We start from the raw sequence: 26,022 nt of genomic DNA, 5'->3' as shown, positions 1-26,022 counted from the left end.
ATTCTGGACTCATTTATCCATTCTGGACCACATAGCTTATATAGAAATTTCAGTAATCCAGTGCCTAGTAGATATTGGGAGAGACAGGGGAAAGGGAGTAAAGAAATGGAATTTTTTATTCAAATCATTATGGAGAAATTACATTTACTATCCAATCCTGAGTGATTACCCCCATATCTTTTAAATTCACCAGATGAACATGGGCTCTTGTAGAACTGAGTAAAGAGGAACTAGAGCTTCCTAGACAAAGGAGGTACAAAAGGAATCCAAAAAAAAAAATCTTCATAGACGGCAACTAAAGCTAATTTCAGAACAAATCATTCTTAAATCTCTTAAACCTATTGTGACAGATTTTCACGCTAAGATTATGGCCCAGAAACCAAAGTGTCAAAGCTATATTGAGTACAGATCTACAAGCCTGGAGACTGTAAAGGGAAAAAAATAGCAGATTGAAGAACCCTGAATTCAGTATCTAGCATATAGCAGGTACTCAGAAAACATTTAGAGGGAACGCTTCCACTAACAGTGTTAGAGGAGTTTCTGAACAGGTAGAATGAGCAAGTCTGTAAACCTTCCCTCCACCACCCCGTAGTTTACCTGCTCTCTGTGGGCACTTTCAACCGTTCTCGCGGTATTTGCAGTCATCTGTATGCTAATGGCTCCCAAGTATATAATAGTCCCCTAACTTCTGGATTCTTAAACCCATGTGCCTACTGAATTTGTCCAATTGTATGTTCCACCAGCATCTCAAACCCAATATTCCAAAATGAAGCTTTTTATTTCTTCCTCCAAATATACTCCTTCTCCTATATTTTCTTAACTTAGTTAAGTGCACCACCCAAGGCAGTAACTGAGGTAGCATTCTGCACTTCTCACTCTTAAACTCATCGATAATCCTACTCATTCTACCTCCTAAATATTTTTGAAACTGTTCTCTCATTTTCCTCCTATTATCACTACCCCAAGGAATTATCTCAACATCTCTCACATGAACTATTACAATAGAATGAGTCACTCTATCTCTAGTTCCATTCCCTCAAGTCTGTAGTATTTTATCTAAATGTCAACTCTGACCACATTTTTTTCTTAGCCTCTCCATCCACACCATGCATTTTACCTTGTGTTATTTACCCTAGGTTACAAGAAAAAACACCAAGCACTGTTTCCCCGTGCACACCATGCTGTTTGCTCTTGATGTCTCTTCTGCCTGCGTACCCATCTTTTCATACTGCATTCCTACTCATCTTTCAAGATTTACCCTGGGATCATATCTCACTGAAGTTTTTCCTGCCATTCTAGTATGGGTTAGGAGTCCTTCTTGCATCCGTTTCTATAATAAAACTTCTCACGTTGTTTGAAAATTATCTGCTTACCTTTCATCCTCCCACTCCAGGCTATGAACTTATCAATGGCATAGAGTTATCCACGTGCTCCTTATCACAGTGCCTTGCACATGGGGTATTCAGTAAATGGTTTGAATGCTGTAAATTAAACATATGTAGTGCATCTATAGGAACCCAGATGAGGGAACACGATGTAAAGTCCTCCACTAGCTCCTCCACTAGCCATCCTTATTAACGCTACTACTTATTTGCAAAATGGGGCCTAGAAAAGGTAAATAGTAAGTCTTCATAGTTTTGTTTCTAAAATTACTGACATTGTTACTTATATGGAAAATGAATGGAAATAAGATGAGCTTTGGAGTCATTTTCTAATACTGGGTTCCCCATTCATAAACCTTGTAAGCTTGGGCTTACGGACCCTGATCCTCAAGGCCTGCCTCTTTGGAGTAAGGAAAATAGCACCTACTTTGTAGGGTAGTTTTAAGAATTGAAGATAATATACCAAAAAGAACCTGGAACATTCAATATTCTGTTATCATTATTATTTCTATTATGACCTTGAATATAATCACAGAGCATTTTTTGAAAACTGAGTTAATATTTGTAAAGCACGTAAAACAGTACCTCAAAAGTATGTGCGTACATGTGTGCGTAACTCTGTGTATAACTCTGCTTTAGTAAGTGCCTAAAAGATATATGAATTTATTATATAAGAGAAGTAATTTTCACTGATATTTTATTAGCTATAAACTCTGAAAAGCTTTAACTATTTTAATTGACAGTTCTAGAGTTCTGCAATAAGCCCAAATGGAAAGAATTATACACCTGCAGCAGAGACTATAAAAGCATTATTAGCTACTTTAAACAGTACATTATGGTGAATGGAATAATGAATAAGTGAATGAATGAAAATGTGGTCTATTTAAGTATCTGGTAAACATAGTTAACCTGTAATTATAGTTATAGACAGGAAGAAGTGTCCCATCCAAAAGCAAAGATAAGCTTCCCAATCTGTAAATGACATTTTCACCTTGGATACAAGAACTATTTGAAACTTCTAAATAAGTCTAATGTATCTCTTGCTTTATAGGAATAAGTTGGGATTTGTATTTTTTATTTTGTTTTGTAAAATCTTTTACCAAAAGAGAGTGGGTTATGAGAGAATAAGATGTTTCACAAGCAGGGGCACCTGGCAGAGTGTGTGCATATGTGTGTGTGTACATGAGAGAGAGAGACAGACAGAGCGACATAGATAGAGACAGAAAGAAGAGCTTTGGGGCATGAAGAGTGTAGATGTCCTAAATTAGCTATGAAAAAATTTAAATTAACTGGAAATTAGCCTAACAGAAGATATTCAAAAATACTTTTAAGGAACCCTTTGTAAGGAACCATGAATACTTCTATTATTCTATTAATATTCTTTTAATTTAAGCTCTAGAGCAGCATTCTGGCTATGCAACCCAATTCACAAATAAACACAAAATATTTTCTATTGAAATGTGGAATGTCCTTCGATGATTGGTACTTCACAAGGGATCCTCTTCCAAGGTGTTTTCTTTGGTGAAATAAAAGCTGCTCAATCTGGTTTGGTCCGATGCTTTACCTTCTCAAAGAAAGTCTTTTAAGTTCTTTTCCTCTCTTCTTTATGGCTTAGACCTAAAGTTACTGTGTACATACTGTCTTCTCCCCTTCCTTCTCCCATGAGACTGTGAGCTCTATGAGGCAGGACCTGAAGATTATTTATCTCTCTATCCCTAGGACAAAGCCCATTGCCTAGAATTTAACAGATGCTCAACTAATGTTCACTGAAGAAGGTAATCCATTTTGCTTGACTTAACGAGCCATTTCACTTTCACTCAAATACTAAATACTTTTCACATCTAAGAAGAGAAAAAAGTTATGAGCAAGCCCTTTATCCCAGGACAAATAATGATTTTAATTTTGTTGCCTTTTGTTTTATTTAACATGAATTTTGAGACAGCAGAAAAAGAAAACTTTTTTTAAAAGTGACTATATCAAGAGTAAACAGGTCTTCTGATAGTCACTTTATCACTACCTGCTGAATAACAGGAACGTGGATGAAGTGGCACCAGATCAGGCTCCAGATTTTGAAGGGAAAATGTAATAGAGGTAATAAACCTTAAGAGCCTTGGACGCTTGCAAGCTCTACTGACTATTACTCTCTCCTCACTAGGCTTGTGATTTTGGTCAAGTCAGTTAAGTAAGTCTCAGTTTCCTCATTTGGCAAATGGGGATAACAATGCCTCTTTAATTACCCCACGGGCTTAAACTGATGAATTAAAAAAAGAGATTATTTCTGTGAAAGCATGTTGGCTCTGAAAACTGTCATACAAGTATAAGGGTTCATCTTGATGCACCATGTAGCAGACAAATGTTGGAAATCTCTTAACTTATTTTAGATGAAATTTCTAGTACCTTCCAGATGTGGTGAATTGTTAACTCTGATATAAAAGCTGTTTAAGCCACTCACCACAATGCAAGCAGCCCAATACTGACTGTCACACTTCAGCTTAATGGTTATGTAAACCTCTCACATCCAAGGAACGTCTCTTTTCTCTTTTGGCATCACCAGTCTCTAGTATCACGCTCAGACACAGTACCACTCATGGAAGGTTCATTAATGATAAGAATGACTTTTTAAACTAGAAGGCAAACACATTATAATGGCTAAAAGTGTAGGTTCTGAACTTAGATTCCTGTGTCCAAAATCCTTGATCAATCTACTTAATCCTTATAATCTTAAGTTTCTGCTTCAGTAAAATGGATACAATGATAGCAGAGGCTCTGCCCCAAGTTGTTGCCAGGACTACATTTGGGTCAAATTCCAGCACCAGGTCTGGCATATGGTAAACACTAAATTCTAATGTACTGATATTCATCTTTTTCTTAGAGGCTATGAATTACATCCTTTTTACCACTGACTATTAAATATGATCAACAGGCAATGTAAAAGGGTAGATCACATGTGGCTCACCCAAGGAGTAACAAAATTACCCCCCAGTGTTATCGATATACCGTCACAACCATCTATAGCATCACAGGTCAGCCACCGCAGTGAAAGCAGGAGCCCTGTTCGGGCGAGGGGCCACCCTCTGCAGCCCCAGCTCTTCCTCAGCCCGGCCAGGGAAGCACACAATCACATCTCTCTGTTTGCTCCTGTCCCTGTTCGTGCTCACCAGGTACAAAGACAGGAGACTGGCCCAGCACAAGTCGGAAATAGAGTGTTTCACCCCCAAAGGGAGTATGGGGAATGGTGGGAGAGCAACAATGAGCAGGTAAGCAAAGTGTGAGTGGCCTGAGGTGGTGTGAACTAAATGTACGCAAGCTACAGGAACAGGTGGCTCCCTGGTCTGGGTCCTCACTCCACCGTGCCTCCCGTGCAGTGTGTCCAACCTGGGCCACCACTGGGTTTCTACGTGCGTTTGATTTGCAAAAACCCACGCCACCCACGTGTGAAGTGGTGGGAGCCTCCTGTCCCGGACGCTGCTGTTCCCCAGGGTTGTGCGCTTTGCATGTCTGAAGCCTTAGCTCACAGTCAGTGTCCCTGTGGGTTTTAAATTACTGGTTACATGCTTCTGTGGAGTTTGCAAAGTGGAAGAGATTGGAGGAAATACACATTTCAGGACGATCCAATTGCTTAACAAAAACAAATGCAAAAGCCTAGGACTGGTTTTGAGGGAAGGACTGCAATGGAGGGGAGACTCCAGCCCTGATCCCACAAGCCTGGGAATTCATCTGACTTACTTTGAATGAAATGTCATCTCACAGCCAAGGGCAAATGCCAGGCCAAATGAGTGAACTGTAGAGGCCAGAGGCTTTTCGTGAACTGAAATCAGGAAAGCTAGTCCTCCTCTAGCTACCGTAGCTTTGCAGCTCCCTTCCTTCTCTGTGTTTGGTGGTGAACACACCCTGTCGCTGCGCTGTGCATGTTCCGTCATACCAGGCCCTCCCAACCAAGCTGTGCCCAGGAAACTGGGGTAGCTGGAACTATAAGCATCGACTAAGCTTTGTTTGCATGAAATAAACGTGCTTTATTGCATGGGACTGGGTTTCAAGAAAAGGGCTCTGGAGATAAAGAAGCCTGGAGGAGCCCTGAGTTGGGAAATTGTCCCCCATGAACTAACTCCCCACCCCTAATTTGTTGTGGCTTTTCCCAATCCATCTGTGGTACTGAAGTGTGGGAGGGAAGCTCTCGCAAATCAGCCTGGATTAAAGGAAAGGGGAAGTGCAGAAGATACAGTGTGTACATATGTGTGCCCATGTGCTGAGAGCAGAGCTTGAGATCCCGCTGCAGAGCAAGAAGAGAATCTAATCCCGTGAACTTTCACCTCCAAACGTTGTTCGATTCCACAGTAGTGGGTGCCTTCTGGTTTTCAAAATAATGTCTAACTTTCTACAAGGACACTGCACAACTTCTGGGGGCCGTTCACATCACAGTCTGTGAAAATGATGCCCTGAACTGTGCAGTGTACAGCCTGAGCCATCATTCACAGCAGCCCTGGTCAAGAGCTTGGCTGACTTCGTTCACGGCTCCCAGAAACAAGGCAGTGAGAGCACGTGTACATGTGCAGGCACATATGTGTGCACACTGGTGTATCTGATAGTCTTATACCCACAATCCCTTTATACAGCTTTCTTTGGATCTCAGTGTGTCTGGAAGATAAGCCTCAGTGGATCATTTTGTGGCGGGTAACTCAACAGACTGCTACCGGGGCTCCTAGTTTCCTTCTATTCAGATATAACTAAGTGGCACAATTCCTCTACTTGAAAATCATTCAGACAGCATCAGAGTTGACAGGACACGGTGAAAATGACTGCATCAAATGAGCGCAGGGGCTCTGTCCAAAGTGACTTGTAATTTGAGGCACTGTCTCGGACTGGAGTTCCCAAGCGTAGCAAACTTGGCTGCCTATCAAACATCCTAAGGCAAAGTCTTGGTCAGCACAACCTAGGAATCTGTAGTGTAACAAGTTTCCAAAGTCATTCAGATTTAGTCAGTCCATAAACTGATATTCTGAAATAATCCACTTGTGTAGGAGATGAAGCTATTCATGGTAAACATAAGGTCTCAATTCCGTCAAGCGGTATTCTTGAGAGAGTTTAGTCAGTGCTTGGAACTCAGATCTGATCAGCCTAGCGATTAGATTTGCTCAAGGCTGTCTTGTTTGAGAATGGGGGTGGGGGGGGGGGAGGAGGGAGACGGAAGACAGCAAGGGGATCCCAGCTTCCTTGGGTCAGGTCCAGATCTACAAAGGTAGCCACTCAATGTGTTACACTGTAATGGTCTAAATTTCCCTACAACAGTAAGATATCATTCAGCATTTGTTTGAATATAGCCAAGGTAATGGCAAGGCTTATTACACTGATATGTTCTGCTAGGCAGAGGGGAGCAGTGTATGCTGCAGTTAAGAGAGTTCTGATGGAGCAAACACCTCAGCCTCACAGATAAGCATAGTTAAGTAGAAACAAATGATCTTCCCTTCCTACTTTTTCTTTCCATTTCTTTAACATCAAGTAAAAACTGACAGAGAGAAAGCATATATGGGAGGAGTCCTATTTGTTTATATGAATACACACAAAAAATATTTATCCAAGAGAGATAAGTTTAAAATGAATATTAAGAGAAAGATATTAAGATATCAGAGAGGAGACAACTGCAATGTATACTATTTCTAAATAAGGGGTTAGAGTAGTTAATCCCAATTTGCTTGTTCTGGAATAGAATGGAAGGGCTGGAAAAAGCATAACTGTATGAAACTTTCATAGATACTTTTAGTACCAGCTGATAAGGCCCTCTTTCTTATCCATTCCCACTCCTCCCCCCAGTTGCTTCCCAGAGTCACAGTCAAGCATCCTATTTACTCTGCAAACATCTGGGCTGATTCTGCAGCCATTACCAAACAACCAGTCCCAGGGAGGGGCCGAGGGAAGCTCCAACAACCACAGAAAACCAGGAGTGTCGCCCGGCATCTCATTTGCCTATGTTTTCTATGATGACACTACAGAATGGACCGGACCCTATGAAGTCATGCCTGGGGAGATCCTTGCAGAGCCATGTTGCCGGGCAGGAGAGAAGGAGTTTTACAAGGCGTGCAGTCATAGCACGGCACAACAGCATGACCTTATCTGCAACACTGGCAGGGCCTTAGAGACACCCCCTCACATCTCCCCCCTCGCCCCCCCCTTGGAAAGGAAAAGGAACACTGTATGTATCCCTAACACTCTAGCTTCCCGAAATACTATGTCGCCGTTTTCCCTTTATGTGAACATTCTTTTTCTTTCTGTCTGACTATAGCATAACTTGTCACCTTTTCATATTTTCACAGTGGACAGTCTAAGCGTGTTTCAGAGCAGTCTTCCTGATTGCAGGAGAAGTGAAAGAGAGTCCTAAACAGGGAGGTGCTCTAAGAACCAGAAATTCTCTAAGCACTGTTACGTGGGAGTTCATACGGAGATGGTCCGCTCTCGGGATTGGCTAAATCCTCAACAATGAATGTTACTATTGCCTGTCTCAGCAGGGGGATTCCACCTCAGTGCTCCCTGGAATCTGCATTCTGATGTGCTCGTGTTATACCCCATGAAGGAGAGGCACAGATATTGAGTCTCCCAGTCTCTCTTTGAGAAAGGGCCCCCTTAATCAAATGATACAGATCTAAAGCCCCCATTCAGTGCCTGAAGGAAGGAGGGTGGTGGGGGGTTATTTTTACTGTTGCTACATCATGATATCAATTATGTGAAAGATCAACCCCTAGTCAGCTGAGTAACTGCTTTTCACCTAGTAGATGCAGCATCTAATTTTAGTGGGTATAATTGTTCAATAACATCTTAGGGAATCTAGTAACAGCAATGTAATAATAGTCATTATTAAATGAGTAAGGAACTCAGATTTGAAAGTAAGCCCAAAATGTGATATCTGTGTTAGGATTTTTTTGCCTCTCATTCCTTCAATTATTTCTTCCTCCATGTAATGATCATTTACTAAGCACCTACTATAAGCCAAGCACTGACAAGACTCTGGAGATAAACGGATGACCAAGTCAAGACTAATGCCCTTGAAAATCAATTGTCTATCGGGAAACAGAATCAGAAAAAGAGATCACTGCAGTGCAATATGGAACCCCTCTCCCATAGAGCAATTGTTTATCATATTAACTCCTCATTTAATATCATAAACAATAACCAATGCCAGTGCAAATAGAATTAAGAGTAATAGAAACTAAATAATAATAAAATAAACCTGAATCGAGTGTTCAGAAACAGCTAGGCACACAGTTATATACAATTCAGAGTCCATAAAATGCTCAATCTAAAGACAGAGTGGCAGATCGGATAAAAATACAAGAGCCTACGATATGCTGCCTACAAGAGACCCACTTCAGGGCAAAGGACACACACAGACTGAAAGCAAAGGGATGGGAAAAAGACATGTCATGCAAACAGAAATGACAAAAAAGCAGGGTCCCAACACTCGTATCAGACAAAATAGACCTTAAAACAAAGGCCATAAAGAAAGATAAAGAAGGACACTGTATAATGATAAAAATTCAGAGTCCACAGAAGAGAAAGAGGCCGCCTTTGCAGCACAGCAGAGGCCAGCTGGGTGCTGAGCCATAGGCTAGGATGGCTGCAGTAGTCTTCTCTTCACTCCTCCCCAAAGTCAACTTCAAATTAATGCTATAACTTATATTTAGAGATGTTCTAAAACGAGTAAGACTAATAATAACAATTGCTTCCATTACTGTAATTACTATGCATCAGATACTGGGGTAGTCCCTTCACAAATGTTATACATTAAGTTCTCACAAGAACATTATAAGCAAGATAATTTTCCTTTCCATGGCATATATGAGATCATACAGTATTTGTCTTTATCTGCCTTATTTAACTTAATATAATGCCCTCAAGTTTCATTCACGTTGTCACAAACAGCAGGATTTCCTTCTATTTCAAGGCTGAATAATATTTTGTTTATGCACATTTTCTTTATCCATTTGTCCATCAATGGACTCAGGTTGCTTCCGTATCTTGGCTATTGTAAATAATGCTGCAACGATCATGAGGGTACAGATATCTTTTCAAGATATTGATTTCATTTCTTTGGATAAACACCCAGCGTTGGAATTGCTGGGTTCACATGGCAGTGTGATTTTTAACTTTTTGAGGAACCTCCAAACTGTCTTGGCTGCACCAATTTATATTCCCACCAAAGTGTGCAAGGGTCCCCTTTTCTCCACATCCTTGCAAACGCTTGTTATTTCTTCTCTTTTGGAGAAGAGCCATTCTAACAGGTCTGATGTGATATCTCATTGGGGTTTGGATGCGCATTTCCCTGATGATTAGTGATGTTGAGCACCTTTCCATGTACCCGATGGCCGTCTGTATGTCTTCTTTGGGAAAATGTCTCTTCAGAAGCGACACATTTTCTTTATCCATTTATCCACCAATGGACATTTAGGTTGTTAGGCTACTATGAATAATACAGCAATGAACATGGGGGTGCTAATACCCCTTTTGAGATCCTGATTTCAATTTTTTGGATATATACCCAGCAGTGGGATTGCTGGATCAGGTGGCAGTCTGTTTTCAATTTTTTAAGGAACTTCCATACCGTTTTCCCCAGATGTTGCAACATTTTGCATTTTGCATTTTGCACAAAGGTTCCAATTTCTCCACATCCTCACCAACACTTGTTATCCTTTGTGAGTTTTTTTGATTAATAGTTATCCTAACAGGTGTGAAGTGATAATACCGTAATGTACACTAAAAAATTTAAGAGGGTAGGTCTCATTTTAAGTGTCTTACCATAATACAAGGAAGGAAGGAAGGAGGGAGGGAGGAAAGGAATGAAAAGATACATCATGAAGCACGTGAAGCAACCCAAAGGGAATGGAACTGGAATCGACTTAGTGCCTCACATCTGTGGCATGGCCCATTTTATGCAATAAGCAAAAATAATCCAAAGAATTGCTTTCTTAAATGAGGAGCTTTTTATACATAATAAGCATGTTAGCGGTAGATGTCCAACCAGGATTCAAAGCCTCGAAACCAGAGTACTCTTCATACATCAGATTTAAGTTACATGCATTAGCTGAGGTGCTTTAACTAAGGTCAAAAGGAATATTTTGTCTAAACAGAAATCATTTTTTCAGCAACCACTGTAGAATTCCGGGGACATTCTCTTATCCTACAGTCCCTCAGGAGTCATCTCTGCAATGTTCAGGTGAATGTTGACACAGAACTTTGGAATTTATTATCAGGTCATTTTATGGACACAAACTTGGGTGTTGGCATTTCCCTTGCTGCTCCACAAAGGTATGTCTTGTCAGCCCTTTGGTTCAGTGTGTATCTTGGCCCTCAGCACAGAGACAATATTGCTTGGTGGCAGTGATCTGGATTTAGGGTCATATTTGAGGCACTGTTCTGCCTTTTGAGTTAGACAACTTAGTTAAGTTCCATAAACCTCAGTTTTTGCATCTATAATACAGGTTAATAATACCTGTCTATACCAAGCACTCAAGGCGAAAGAATTTACTTCATTTGCTTGACACTCCCAGCCCACCTACTCTGCATCAGGTACCATATTAAACACAGGAGATGCATGTAGTGGCTGCCCTTGGAGTGTTCCAAGTTTTGTGCAGGAACAGACCTATAAATACGTCATTAGAAGCGCTATGTCAAACAGCTGTTGTGAAGGGCAAATATAATAACACAGGTGAAAACACCTTGTGAAGTAGAAAGTTCTATTCAAACGGGAGTTACTATCATTCCAAGACTCTCCTTTGCCATCAATCCCAATCCCATGTTTTATTCAAGGTTTAAATCAAGCTGGATTCTTCCACAAAGTCTTCCTGGAAGCTTCAGCCCACAGGCACGAAACAGCTGTGTCTTCTTTTTTTTTTTTTTTTAATTTATGTATATATTTTTTTTTTTTTTGGCTGTGTTGGGTCTTCGTTTCTGTGCGAGGGCTTTCTCTAGTTGTGGCAAGCGGGGGCCACTCTTCATCGCGGTGTGCGGGCCTCTCACTATCGTGGCCTCTTATTGCGGAGCACAGGCTCCGGACGCGCAGGCTCAGCGGCCATGGCTCACGGGCCCAGTTGCTCCGCGGCATGTGGGATCTTCCCAGACCAGGGCTCGAACCCGTGTCCCCTGCATCGGCAGGCAGATTCTCAACCACTGCACCACCAGGGAAGCCCAGCTGTGTCTTCTTTTGTTCTTTCTTTACTCACTTGCAATCTGGGCATTATAGTGATGGCTGGGGGAAAAAAATCATTTCCTGTTTTGGGGAAAAAAAATCATTTCCTATTTTGGAAAAAAAAATCTTCTAATCTTAGTTGAAGCACCTCAACTAAACCTAGAACTTATATCTCAGTATGAGGAGTTTAGTTTTGAGTCTTACTGAATTATGGATCGAAAGAAATAGCTTAATTTGAGAAAGAAAACTCTGTGATGATCCAACAAACTACCTCTGCTTGGCACACGCTCCTGCATGTCCTTCGTTAGATGCTTCCTCTTTATAAGAACTTGGGGGAAGTAGCAGCAATCCTGGACCATCAGGCACTTTAATAACCCACCCTGATTGGCCATGGAACATTCTGAAAAGGCCTCCGCTGCTGTTAGACCAAAGGTAAGTTAAAATAGGGCTGAATGGTTCTCCTCCCGCTAGGATTTTATTAGGGACTAAATGCCTACTAAGAGATGTCCTCTGAGGGAATTATCTTAGAAGCATGCAGCCACTACTCCCGCTCCAGCTGCTTAAAAGAGAGGTGAAAGTCCACCACGGGGTTGTTGGAAGGGTTTCACAGGGTTAAACACATGGCATTAGTTTCTTGGCCGTATATGCGAGATATATATTAACTGGATCTTGTTTATCCATGTTACTTTAACATTCCCCAGGCTTTAAGGCCTCGGTAAGCTCCACTTTATTTGCAAATCCTTCCCTGAAACTTCTTTCCCCCAAGAGCAACCCTTTCTCTGAATTCCTCTAATACCAACAAGAAAAACCCAAAGCGCAAGGACAAATGTCTTTTTTTCACAATGGTTTTCATATCAATATGTTCCTTTCCATCCTCATTTTGGCCACAACTGTTAGCATCTTACACTGTATCCCTGCACTATTAAAACAAGCTCTTAAATCTACTCTGGGTACCACTATTGCTTGTGTCAAATCTTCTTGGTTCCTCATTGCCTGAAGGACTAATTAACTTAAATATTAATTAGGCTTGAACGTCTTCCTGAAGTAGGACCAGGACTGGGGCCAGACAAGGAATAAGGTCAATGGATGAAGCTGTGGTGAAGGTTTAAAGAAGATTATGGCATATATGGTTCCTGAGTTCAACTGTTTTTGTTGAGCTTGAGAAAGATGATCAAATACATAAAATATTAAATAACAACAGAGAATTCTTACAGTTGAAGAATAACAAAGTGATGGGTACTTCTTGATATATTCATTTATTGATTGATCAAGCATGTAGATGACATGTGCATCTAATAATCAGAGCATCTTTCTGGTCTAACATATTAGACCACCCATTTATTCCAGACACTAATAAGAAGTCCAAGGCTGATTACTAATGAGTTATTAAAATAGCAAAAGAAAGTATTAGGTTGGCCAAAAAGTTCGTCCGGGTTTTCCTGTGCGATGTTTCGGAAGACCTGAACGAACTTTTTGGCCAATCCAATAGAAGAAAGAAGACTCTTGTAGGTCAGGGGTGGCCAGGAAGAATTTTTACAGCAGACAAAAAAGTCTAAACTCTACCTTCTGATGCTTTAACTTCTTACTCTATACCTACACAGTCAAACTGGACTACTGGTTATTTCCTGGAAAATTCTTTGTGGATTCCTGGACTTCTGTCACTGCTATCCTTCCTGGAGAGCAATTCTTAGCATTCTCTTTTTGGATTTTGCCATAACCTACTAATTATTCAAGGCCTAGGCGCAATCTGCCTCCTGTAGGCAGGCAACATTCCCTGGCCAACCCCCTCCCACTAGAAATGATTTCTTCTTGTGAAGGTTTGAATCCCTTGTGATCCGTCCCCTCTAAGAACTCAATGAACTGACTGCTTGTTCCCATGCTCCACCATCTCTCACTCACCTCATGTTTAGCATCCTTCCTCCTGGCCATCTTCTTCCTCATTTCAAGGTCCTAGGTAAAAGGAAAACAACCTCTATCAGAATACTGTAATTCATATTGCTAGCCTTCTTCTGTAAGTACGTTCTCTTGAAATCAATTTACCCTCTTTGAGGGAAGTCTCTTACATCAGTAACTTTCAGCCGCAATATCAAAAAGCACCGATGACTCAAAATCATTGGCAAAGGTACCACAAATCACTTACTACCAATATTAGATGAAATACCAAAATTTTCAAAATAGTGCAGATTTAAGATTATCCCTGAAATTACACCACTCTCATTTACTGGTATTCCAAAATAAGTCAGAGAGAAAATAAGTGTGCTATACACAGGACAACTGTCTTCTGTTGAATCACAACATGAAAAAAAAAGGCTGAAACTGCCTTATAATATTAATGTATATGGCTGTAAGCTTCAAGGGCCTTCATCATAAAGGCATCCAGTCATCATCCTTGACAAATATAGGTGCTCAATCAACCTGTGCTCTTTGAGTTAGCAACCAAAGAGAGATGCAGGGTGTTTTCTTGAGACTGCAAAATATATTGCAGTGTCAAGATTAAGAAGTAAAGCAGGGCTTCCCTGGTGGCGCAGTGGTTGGGAGTCCGCCTGCCGATGCAGGGGACACGGGTTCGTGCCCCGGTCCGGGAGGATCCCACGTGCCGCGGAGCGGCTGGGCCCGTGAGCCACGGCCGCTGAGCCTGCGCGTCCGGAGCCTGTGCTCCGCAGTGGGAGAGGCCACAACAGTGAGAGGCCCGCGTACCGCAAAAAAAAAAAAAAAAAAAGTAAAGCAATACAGGGTAAGAGAGAATATAAATCAAATTACTACTAACTTATCTACTTAAACACACATACCATCACAGGTAACATCTGAGGCTCTCTGCCATGGAATAAGGAGAGCTCACTTCAAAAAACAAATATGGACAGTGTACTGTCATGGAAAATGGAATTGAAAATCATGACATGGTATTAGTCCCCGCTTTGTCATTTTCTGTGTAACCCTGGGTAGATCACCTATTCTGAGTCTCGGTTTTCTCATTTTTGGAAGGAGGATAAGCACTTTGATCCTATCAACCTCTGATAATCAGTGTTCCTAAAAGTGCTTTATAAAGCACTATGAAAACAGGTGGTATTGCTTTGATTATTATGCCTCTATCAGGTAATTTAGTCCTTGACTTCATTTCCATTTACCCAAGTGTTTTTCTCTATACGTGCATCTCTAATGCATACATCATCCTGGCCATTTAAGTTTTTGACAGCAGAATAGCTATTTACATCCATTTATGCTATAAGTGGGTAAATTTATATAGATGATTCTGCCATTTTCTTATATATTACGGTGTGTTTTTCAGTGTAATTGTCAAAATCAAGATGTCAGGTTTTAGGCAAGGCTCAGAAAGAAATTCTCCCACCTAATTTAGAATGCCTGAATATAAACAATATCAGATTCCTCAGTATTTTTTAAAACTATATTTCCATATTTTGTAGTTCAAAACAAATTACTGAAAGCAAAATAGACTGATTTATAAAAGTTTAAGATAAAGCAGAAACTAACACACCCCTGTAAAACAATTATACTCCAATAAAGATGTTAAAAAAATTTTAAAAATTAAAAATAAAAGTTTAAGAAAATGTGCAGAAAATGGAACTGCAATTGCAAATTTTCTGCTTATAATATTCTTACTTCATAAAATTATTTTATTGACCTAATATTGTCTGATGTCATTCCAAAGACATATTTGCTAATGATGTTACAAGGTTTTTGTATTTTTTAAATACATTTTTGTATTAGGAAGCTCATAACCTTACTATACTTCTCTCCTGGCTACCCCTTAACTCAAAATCACAAAAAAAGAGAGCTTTAGTAATGAAGATAATTTTTTCATAAAAATAATTTTTTGATTTTCAGAGGATACATTTGACTTTTCTTATGCCCTGAAACTATGCAACTTAGGAAAGTATTAATAAACAATGTAATGTAACAAAAGGAGGATAAGGGCCTAGTTTTTTTTTTAAATTCAGTGAAATATTCTGAGAATCTTAATTGCTTATATGCCATTAATAAAACCCTAAACGAGTTCTGAGGGAAAAAAATCACACAGATCATTCAACAGCCATTTAAAATGAACACAAAAATTCTAAATCCCTGGAGTTTTTTGACAGTCAAACTCTCTCTTTACTAACATTTGCTTCCTAACGATGGTGCGCCATGGCAGTATGCTCTAATGCCTGCAGGTTTTGGGGATGAGTAGAGAAATTGGGAGAGGTCATTGAGCTGACATTTGGAGCCTGCTTGAAATGAATAAGTTAGTTAAGTGTCCCACATGGAAGAGAAGAGGGAGAACAAACTTCTGAGAATAAAGGTAGAAGGTGTCATTTTGGCAAACCCAAAATCTAAACAAAAAGCAAACAAACAAAAAAGCCTAACCTTCTAATAACCCTCTTTCTTACTGAAAGGCTGAATTTTGTGGTTTTTGTTTTTCCAGAAATAAAGAGCAAATCATCATAAAAATGAGAACACTAGACTACATAGTATTATATATGGCAAAAGGGCTGATTGGTGCCTGCAAAGACCAAGGTTTTTGTGTTGTTTTCTTCTCTTTTGTTTGGCCAGTTTGTCCTCCTTCCCAGATGTAGCAGACCATTGGTTCTGTCTCTCCCTCCAATCTTCTTTCCTCTTCCTCCTTTTCTAATGCCCAAAATATTAGCTGGGGAAGATGAAGTGCTGTAGACAGGTAAGGAAAAGTTTGTTCCTTTTTCTTACCTCAGGCCCTAGGACAAATGTATAATCCTGATGTTTAAAAAAAAAAAAAAAAATTATCAGCCTAAATACTAATAAACAACATTTTACCTCCATTGAATGGAAAGTTTGATGGCGATAACCCCTTGCAGAGGTGCTATGCTTTATAAAACACCCTAATGTATATTACTCTTTTGGTTCCTCCCAGAAATCACGTGAGGTCAGAAAGGGTGGTTCACTTCTATTTTTTACCAATAAGCAAAGAGGTTCAAAGGTATTAAGTGACTTGCCCAACATCAGTCATGGCCAGATCTTGGAGCCACATTCTGGGTCCCCTACTGGTAACTGCCTCAAAAAACTGTCATCACTGAGAAGTTTCACTAAAACAGATATATATGAACTACAAAAAAGAAATCAACACTTCCTTTGTGATTTTCATGATAGATATCAAGATCTGTCTTGTTGTACTTAGTTTATGAAATACCTTTTCATACATCCTTTTCAGTACACACTGAGTACTAATGATTACATTGAGTTATATAAGAAGTAGATGGATCCTCAAGATAAAAGAATTTCATTAATATTGAATGATTTTTAAAACTTAATTCTAACAAAAGTAATTAGTATGAATTTTTTTAAATGGAATGCATTTATCCACTCAATTATTAGCCAAAAAATATTATTGAGCAGGCAATGCACTGGGTATTGTGGATATAACAGGAAATGAAGAACCTTCTGTCTCTGCCTTCAAAACACTCCATCCAGTAGATGAGATGGACATACAACAAAGAGTTATTCAGTGCCTACGGCAGGGACAATGGGAATCTAACCCAGTCAGGAGCAGGGTCAGGAAAGCTTCCTTCAAGAAAAAGCAATTAAGGAAAAGTCAAAAAAGAAAAAAAAAAAAGATAGGAAGTACTTAGGTTAAAAAGAAGGAAAAGGCAGAGGAGGCAGCTCAATGAAAGATCAGGAAGAAGTAAACTTTGGAAGTGGAATAATGTTAAATTTAGTGGAGGAGAGGTGATCACCCAAGGTGACAGCATAGGGTGAGAAAAGACACGCCGCAGAAAAAAACCCCTGTAACTCCAAAGCTGGGTACAATCGGTCAGGGTAAGAAGGAACAACCAGAAGTATGTTATGGCCTTACCATAAATATTTACTTTGCACTGAATTCTCTGTTCCTCAACCAAAGCTCAAAACAGCCTTGGGTACAGTCGGCCCTTCATATCCCCTGGGTATTAATTCCAGGAGCCCCAGCAGAGACCAAACGCCAAGCTGCTCAAATCCCTTACATAAACGGCACAGTACAATGAATACAGTCGGTCCTCGGTATCCTCAGGTTTCGCATCCGCAGATTCAACCAACATTAGACCTGACTGCTTTGAGTTGCATCCGCAGATGCGAAACCGCAGAGGGCCGACTGTAATATATTATTTTTGTTTCTTGAAACTTCGTATTCACACAGAATGCAAAAAATAACATCTTAGATACCTTCTCCTTACCAGAACCTTTCACTTTCATTGTCTCATTTCATCTCCTCACAACAATCTTCACCAAATGATATACTATCCGCTTTTTTTTACTGAGGCTTAAGGAGATTATTATTTTCCAAGCGTCCAGAATGGCAGATCCAGAATTAGAATACAGATTTTAGGATCCTTCGTCCATTGCACTTTCCATACACCACACAACAGCCCTGTTGCCTTAAGAATCCTATTCATCCATCAAACGCTCATTAAGATCTCGCTGTATGCCAGTGAACAAGGTAGATAAGGTCCCTGTCTTCATAGAAACTACATTCTATTGATAAACAGATTAACGTCTCTTGTAGGTCAGTTTTTTCTTAAGAATCTCCATTTGCTTTGGAGAAAAAAATATTCCATGACCCAAGAAATGAAATGAAGTGCTCAGATTTGGACTCCATGTCTCTGGTGTGTCCTCTGTCCATTTCCATTGTTATTCAGCTTGTCCGGTGCACTCTCTCCCAAGTGGCCACAGACCCTGTGACACTGTGAGCAAAGACATGGCCAGGAAAGATGGCAGTACTTTGTACAGATTGCTTGGTTAGGACAGTTTCCTTATCCCACATTGAAAACCCAAAGGTTTTTTAATCTGCTCTCATGTTTTGGAGCCCGGCTACATGTGATTCCAATGACTGTCACTGTTAAAGTTATGTTCCATCAAAACCTCTCTGTGCTGGGAGCAAAAACTTTCCTAGAGCTTGGTAGAATGAATCCAGTTATACTTCTAGTTTCTAGCCCATGCTTTGTGTCAAAAGTGGCCTCAGCTACCTGAAAAACTAATTGTCCCTCCGTACATGTCTGTTTCTTATCTTGCCAGTAGGAGAGAAATGGGGTTGTTGGCAACCATCCTCCCAATCAAATCCCATAAATCATCTGGCCCATTTCTTCTGTGCCATGTTCCAGAAGTTAGTGGACACTTGGGAAAAAGAAAAGTAATGCACTGAAAACATAAAGGGTGGCAGGTCAGGTTAATGCAAAAACATAAAAACAAACCCTGAAACTCTCTGGGAAGGAAGTTAACAGGTTGGCAGGGTCCCTTCTGCTGTGCTGGGAATGCACAGCAACCTCCAAACCTGGAAATAATTTGTTCATTATTTGCAGGAAAAGGGGTGAGGGTGGAGGACATTTCACATTCAAGAATTCTGAAGGACACCAGGTTGCAATACACTGGGTATATTAAATGGAATGAGATTTCAGTGCAAGGAGCAAAGAAAGGAAGACCACAAAGTGGAAAGGGACAGATGAAGACATGGGGAGCAGTGTGGGAAAGAGGCAGGAAGCATGTTGTTATAGGGGCTGCAGAAACAGTGGTCCCTTATCAAGGGAGTGGACGTCTCAAGCAAAAGAGAATCTCGAAGTTGCAGTTGGCAGTCCCAAGGCAGGTGGGCTCCAAACACAATTCAGTCCCTTGTCTGATAAAGGCGGGTCAGCCCTCCAGCAAGGAGGCCAAGGGAGCAATGGGAAGCCAGGGAGAAAGGATAACTTCTTGTTAGAACTTCTCAGTTTGTGAAACACCTGCTGCAGAATCACTTTAGGGAGCAGGGGGCTGAGTGCCTGTAAAATGCATAGATCCGTGGAACCCAATCTGGACAATCAGAATCTCCTGGGGTTCACCAGGGTATTTGACAAATACCCCAGGTGAGTCCTATGCACAATTAAGTTTAATAGCCACCAGCTGAGATGATAAAATTGGGTGGTCAAAGCCTTTGTTCAGAGACTGCCCAAGGCTATCTCTTGGTCACAGCACCTGGAACAGAGCTGTCTGGATGTAGCAGAGCCCCTAGTTACAGAGATCTTGTATTCCTTTGTGGGAAATCACCCCAGGATCTCTCCATATAAGATCCCTGAAGGTCAGAGCACATCACCTGACCATAGGTGAGGCTCTCGATAGTTTGTGGTTCCAGGTAAGGAAGGCACAGTCAGGCTCTGAGGCTGAGGCATCAGCCTCATTAGATTCTTTCTTCACCAGAGCAGATTTCAGTTCCCAGAGTACAGATGAAAAAGGACTACTTGGGGAAAAGAAGAGGGAGAAAGATCCTAAGAAACCATGTCAGTCAGACAACACTCATCGAGACCCTAATTCGAAACTATAAGCTAGGTGCCAAAGGCAGGAACACTGCATGCTCCCTCACAGAATTGTTATTCAAGTTTTAGGCCTTAAAATAAACGCGTGAGGAAATTTCTACCAAGTAGAAGAGTTCTAATTAATTACAAATTAGTATATGTGTTCACTGAATTTGTATCTTCCACCAGATAAGCCAGACTAAGTACAAACATGTTCAAAGTCAGGAGTTCTTACAGAAATCCCTAGTTAAATGCACCAACCATGGGCGTGCAGAATAAAAACTGAATTGGAACCACTATCTACTTCCTGGTAACCCCTGACTCCTACCCCTTCCCTGCCCTCTGATCACTGGGTTGAGCTGAGGTCCTAGTTCTGTTTCCTTTCAGAGGTTGCCCACTTTGGGAAGCCCGTGCCCTGTCACCGGAACGTCTGCACACAACCACAATACTGCAAGCCCTAGCTTCTAGGTCTGCAGCCTAACCAGCTGTTGCAATCACGAGTGGTCTCAGAACTACTGCAGAATCCCCATACACAGCCCTTTATCCACACTAATATCCCCTTTGACACACTTCCGTGGTCATGATGAACGGAAGACCAGATACAAGAAAGCAGCCTTTCACTCAAGCAAGCAAAAGCCACGTCCAAGATCTCTTTCCCTGGTGTCCTTTGATGCCCTATTTCCCGAGAAAACAAGAAAAGCCCTCCCCAGTCCGAGTCCCACGGCCGCCCACCACCGGGGAAGCCCTCCCGTCCGGGGCCTCGCGGAGTCACCTCTTGTCTCTCTTCTCTCCGCAGCTCCAATGGAAAATCTGTCACGTGGGCGCAGAACGAGAAGAGTAGCCGGGGGCAGCACCTGTGGCAGCGGCTGTCCATCCACATCAACAAGAAGGAGAACCCCAACCAAACTGCCGTCATCAAGCCCTTCCCCAAGAGCACGGAGAGCCGCGGCCTGTGCGCGGGCGGCGCGGGCAGCGGCGCGGGCGCGGGCGGCGCAGGCGCGGGAGGAGGCGGGCCCGAGCCCCCGGACGCCGGCCCCAAGGCTTTGTACGACGTGGTGGAGGCCGAGGAGCACTTCCCCGCGCCCGCGCGCCCGCGCTCGCCGTCGCCCATCAGCACGCTGAGCCAGCGCGCGGGCTCGGCCGGCCGCACGGACGACGACTTGCCGTCGCTGCACTCGGAGCCCGCGGCGCGCAGCAGCTCGTCTCAGGGCTCGCTCATGGAGCAGATCAGCAGCGTGGTGACCCGCTTCACTGCCAACATCAGCGAGCTCAACTCCATGATGCTGTCCACCGCCGCTCCCGGCCCCGGCGCGGGCGCCCCGCTCTGTTCGTCCTACCTGATCCCCAAAGAGATCCAGCTGCCCACCACCATGACCACGTTCGCCGAGATCCAGCCGCTGCCCGCCATTGAGATCACCGGTGGCGCGCAGCCCGCGGCCGCGGCCCCGCCGGCTGGGGGCGCTGCCCGGGAGCCCCTGGCGGCCGGGCCCGAGGCTGCGGCCGGCAAGCCGGACCTGGAGGAGTTGGTGGCTCTCACCCCGCCGTCCCCCTTCAGAGACTCGGTGGACTCGGGGAGTACCACTCCCAACTCGCCAGTGTCCGAGTCGGCCCTCTGTATCCCATCGTCTCCCAAATACGACACACTTATCATAAGAGATTACACTCAGAGCTCCTCGTCCTTGTGAATGTCCTTGGAAACCACGCTGGGTTCCCAAACGGAGCCGAGACCTCCGGTGTTCCCACAGACACAGTCGCCTGATTAAAACCCGAGGTGGAAGACGCCAAGTACACCTGTAATGGAAACAAGAGATTAATAGTGCTATTCAACATCAACCGACGAAGACACCAACTACAAATCTTTTGGCAGATCTTCTTCTAGTGGCCTTAGAAAACATGGGCTTTTAAGAAACACTGCTTCTGTTTTTGAGGGCTGACAAGGAGTCTGTTGAAACAGTTACATACTAAGTGCTTTGCTCTAGGGAAGCAATGAGTGTGAAACAGCGTAATGGAGGGGAAAAGGCATAGTTAATAAGCAACTGTAAAAAAAATATGTTTTGTTTGTTTACGTTAATTCTTTTCCCAGAAGATTCTTTGATTCACCAAACATGAATGTACATTTTCTAACAAACTCAAAATCTGGGACCAAAACGTCAACTTTTCTCTTCCTCTTTTTTTTTTTTTTTTTTTTCGTTTTTTCTTTCCTTTAAAGACCTTGGAAAGCAGTACTTGGGCCCAGTATTTACTGAGGCCTTGACGTGAGTGTGTCCCATACACAACACACAACTGTATGAAGAGGGCTGCGCTGATGTATGTAGGGCTTTTACCAGACTTTCCTCTCCAATTTGCTTGTGACATCCTCTTCCAAAAGCCTGCATCTTGGATTCCACCTAGTTATTTCAATTCACCTCCATTAACTAAGAAAACCAGTGGAAGATATCTTGACTATTTCACCATGTTGCCAATCAATACTGGAGTAGCAAAAAATATTTTCTGGAATACTGTTTTGTAATTCCCTCACTGGGGTGCGTTGTGCAGCTGGACATTCTCTTTATAATAATAATAATTCTTGAGCTCCAGCTTGGCTATCTCTTTCATGAAATGTGGCCACTCCTCATTATGAATGCATTGCCAGCTAAAATATTTAAAGTACGCATTTGGGCTTCTTCATTCCTTTCTTTTGAAAACCTGATGCACAAAGAGCTCCTCTGTTCTTTTCAAGTCCCACCACTGGAAGAACGGTCCATAGACCCAATGAAGACATTGTCATGATTGGAGGGACTGTTCAAAAAATTAACACAATCTTAATACACTGGAAATTTTAAACTGTGTCAAGTCGGCGTAGCAGAGATTTAGCTATGCCAGTGAGCAGTGATTTTAACTTTTCTTGGCTGCTTAAACAGGGCAGCTATGAACTATGACAAATGTAGATTTTTCAAAGCAATACAGAAAACTTAAACAGAGGAACCTTAAAGAATATAAACCACACAATCTTTCTTAGCCATTCCAAAAAGAGGCAAAGCAATTATTAATATTTTCCTTTTTAAAATAATTATTCATATAATTTTGTGCACTTCATACTGTCACTTTTTAAAAACTGCAGAAAAGAGATTTAAAGTTATAATAGAAATACCTGTGCTTTGATAGGCTCATACAGGTAGAATTCATAGCTCAAGACCTGCATCCACTGTCATCTCTTTCTTCCTCCCATTACAGCTATCCTCAGGTGCCAAATGTTTTTGATTTTTAAATAAGGATAGTAATAAAAGGAGGAGGTGTCCTATAAATTTAAAGTTCAGTTGACCCAGCCTTATACTAAAGATAGCCTTATGAAAAAGATTTGCTATGAGGCAGAAGTATATTTTTAGCAGAGAGAAAGATAAATTAAAAACCTTTTTCCTTTAGCTCAATATCCTTATTTTGGTAAGTATTTTTTATCTCACATCTACTTAAAAAAAGGAATTGAGAAATGGAAATAGATCCATTAACGTAATTTATCATTCCCCACTTTTAAAAGTTATAATAAATATACTGCTCCACTTTACTTTCCTGATAACTGTTCTTATATTAAATTATATTAAATCAAATCTCCCAACAGAAAACATTAAAAGCTAACATTAATTTACTAAAATATAAAGTTTTTTAAATCAGACCTCCAATGACAATTTAAAAATAGCATCATCAGAGCCCCTCGATCCCAAATATTATAATGACTCTTGAAACAGTGAATCTAGCTAAGTTTTATGGTTTCATTGAAAGCAAGTGTCTGCCTCTACTTTAAAAACAAATGTAAATATTTTGAGTATTAATATCCCTGGATTCTCATCAAAAGGGTGGCATTCACCTGGGGATTACTGTCTTGATTTAAGTATCAAAACCTTTCTAAGTATGCTCTATCTGAGTTTTAAAATTTTGTTTCATAAAACACTTACGTTGGTTTCCATTGTATTCTTAAGTACAAGTTTCACTGTGTTGACCAATAGAAGAACATTTTTAAAACTGTCTCCATGATCAAATTCCTTTCTAATTTTTTAGTAACATATTTCTTTTAAAAGTACACTACCTTGTGAGAAAATTCGTTAGAAATTAAAATTTAATGTGAATAAATTGCCATCTGATAATTCCATATGAGCTAATAGTCAATTGTAATAAGAAAAATAATTTATTCAATTAGAGGAGAACAAGATGTATTTTTCAGTGTATTTATATAACCCTTTGCCACTTCATTCAATACATTGTATAATATATAATATTATTAGTAATGCATTCTTGGGATCTTTTATTTTGGAATGATGCTAACTCTGTCTCTTTGCCAATTCTAATACCAGGTTCCAAGTAATAAGTCTACAATACAAAGAGAACTGAATATTCATTCTAGGGCTAGGATATGAACTTCACAATTCATTTGAGTACCTATTTTCATTGAATTTCCTTGAAAACAGTCTGTTCCTGGTGCCCAGTGATAATTCAGTCAGGACCAGCATGACTAAAAGGAAGGGGAAAGTACAGTGGAATGCTAAGTTTCAGAAAAGTGACCCTAAAGGACAGTTTGGTCCCAGAATGAATAAAAGAAGATCTGGTTTGATCAAATTATACGGACTATCTAAGAAGTCCACCCTTCTTCTATTGTGGGAAAGAGTGGTGGCAGCCTGAGAAGACTGTATCTGCATTGGAAAGAACCAGAACCAACTCTCTGGGGTAGGGGTGGGGAGCAGAAAGGGAGTGTGGAAAGGAAAACGGTATGAGATTTGATTGAAGCAAAGAAAAAAACGAAACCCCCCCAATGTGCCAATCCTTGTTGGTAACAGTCTTTCCCAAGTTTCTGCTGTTACCAGCACGTGATCAGGTAGACTAGGCGCTATTTCTGACTGTCCATGAATTGTATAATGGCTCTGCTGCAGTTCTGTGACTTCCAAACCAGGAATTAAACACTTTTTAAGGAAAAAACATTTCCTGTGCTAGTCTCCCGGCAAAATGTACATGTTTTGGAGACTTCAAAGGTATTACCTGAGTTCACATTTAGCCACAGCTTATTAATAACCCTCAAGCTGTCAGAATCTCTATAGTTACCATTTACAATTTTATACTGTGAAAAAATACAGATCAGTGAAAAGCATAAAGATAAGTCGGAATTCACTTTAAAGAGGGTCTGAGGCCTGGCAGATGCTCTACTATCTGTTGAAGAACGAAGCATGTATAAAATAGTTGGCTGAATTTCACTGATCTTCCCAATGTGAACAAATATACTATGTATATTGTGTGTATTTCTAGAATTCAATGGCAGCTGCTGGTGGTGTTGTAATTAGAAATCTATATAGAATATAGATGTTTTAGAGAGATGGTGCCAATCCTAAAAGATTTGTGTGGGCTACAAGTGCTTGTACTTACTTTTTTCTGCACTTTAACTGATTTGGTTTTAAAATGATGTGCACATATCTGTCTTTTTTTCTGTTGTTGCAGCTTGTGCTATTAAAACGATAGAGAATGTTAAATTATTTTGATGTGAATTGCAAATGATTTTTTTTCATAAAGTTTAACATTTTTATCAGCATTGTTTTGCTTTGTACTTGTATAAATGTATTTTATTTTAGTATTTTCTCAGTTGTCTAAATCATGTTAGAGCTGGTGTTTGTGAAGTCAGTTACTTTTTGAAATATATTAAAAAAAGAAACTATGATATGACTTTAAGATTCTTCCCCTTAAATGTTTAGATTGTTGTCTTAATAGCATTTTCTATGACCCAAAGAGCCATACTATTAATTCATTTTAAATTCTGAATGATCTACACATTCGAGTTATGGGGTTTACAAAGCAGCCTGTGGACAATAGATTAAAATGAAAATATAAACCAACCACAAACCAACCAGAGATGCTGTCCCCAGAGGCACCTATAAATACCTTTTAAGACATAAATAAATAGTTATATTAAAACAAGGAAGCATTAAAACAAGGAATATAAGTTCTTTTTGTGTCTGGAAATACCAATACAAATTATAGGTATAGTTCCACAATTATCTGTGTTGATAGATGTAACATCACAAAAATAATATAGATTATGCACATGTGTGTATATATATGTATGTATGTGTGTATATATATATCTGTGTCTGTATATGTATATAAACACACACATCAATATAGATATTTTACTTTGAGTCCATCTGTATATGTGTGTATGTATGTATGTATGTTTGTGTGTGTATGTGTG

The 26,022-nt window shown here is 40.7% G+C and overlaps 1 protein-coding gene and 1 long non-coding RNA gene across 9 annotated transcripts in view; one reads left to right on the top strand and one right to left on the bottom strand.

The window, feature by feature from the left end:
• Positions 1 to 21,271, bottom strand: part of LOC117202151 (uncharacterized) — a 268,363-nt gene extending 247,092 nt beyond the window's left edge. For 2 of the 3 annotated variants that reach the window (XR_004484344.2, XR_007478771.1), the window contains exons 1-2: positions 21,155 to 21,271; positions 13,456 to 13,506 (exon numbers count right to left, since the gene is read on the bottom strand). This is a non-coding gene — a long non-coding RNA (uncharacterized LOC117202151). Of the gene's footprint in view, positions 1 to 13,455; positions 13,507 to 20,589; positions 20,750 to 21,154 lie in introns of those variants that run through there. The other variant, XR_007478772.1, reaches the window with a different exon arrangement.
• Positions 1 to 25,365, top strand: part of GRM5 (glutamate metabotropic receptor 5) — a 555,933-nt gene extending 530,568 nt beyond the window's left edge. For 3 of the 6 annotated variants that reach the window (XM_049713430.1, XM_049713429.1, XM_033431914.2), the window contains 2 exons: positions 4,544 to 4,639; positions 20,614 to 25,365. In XM_049713430.1, coding sequence (XP_049569387.1) covers positions 4,544 to 4,639; positions 20,614 to 21,502 — 985 coding nt within the window. In that variant the 3' untranslated portion in view covers positions 21,503 to 25,365. The remainder of the gene's footprint in view (positions 1 to 4,543; positions 4,640 to 20,613) is intronic. The other 3 variants (XM_049713432.1, XM_049713431.1, XM_033431913.2) reach the window with 1 other exon arrangement.
• Positions 25,366 to 26,022: the final 657 nt, after the last annotated feature.

The sequence above is a fragment of the Orcinus orca genome, chromosome 8, assembly GCF_937001465.1.
Source record: "Orcinus orca chromosome 8, mOrcOrc1.1, whole genome shotgun sequence".
Lineage (NCBI taxonomy): Eukaryota > Metazoa > Chordata > Mammalia > Artiodactyla > Delphinidae > Orcinus > Orcinus orca.
This window is presented reverse-complemented; position numbering and strand designations above follow the sequence as displayed.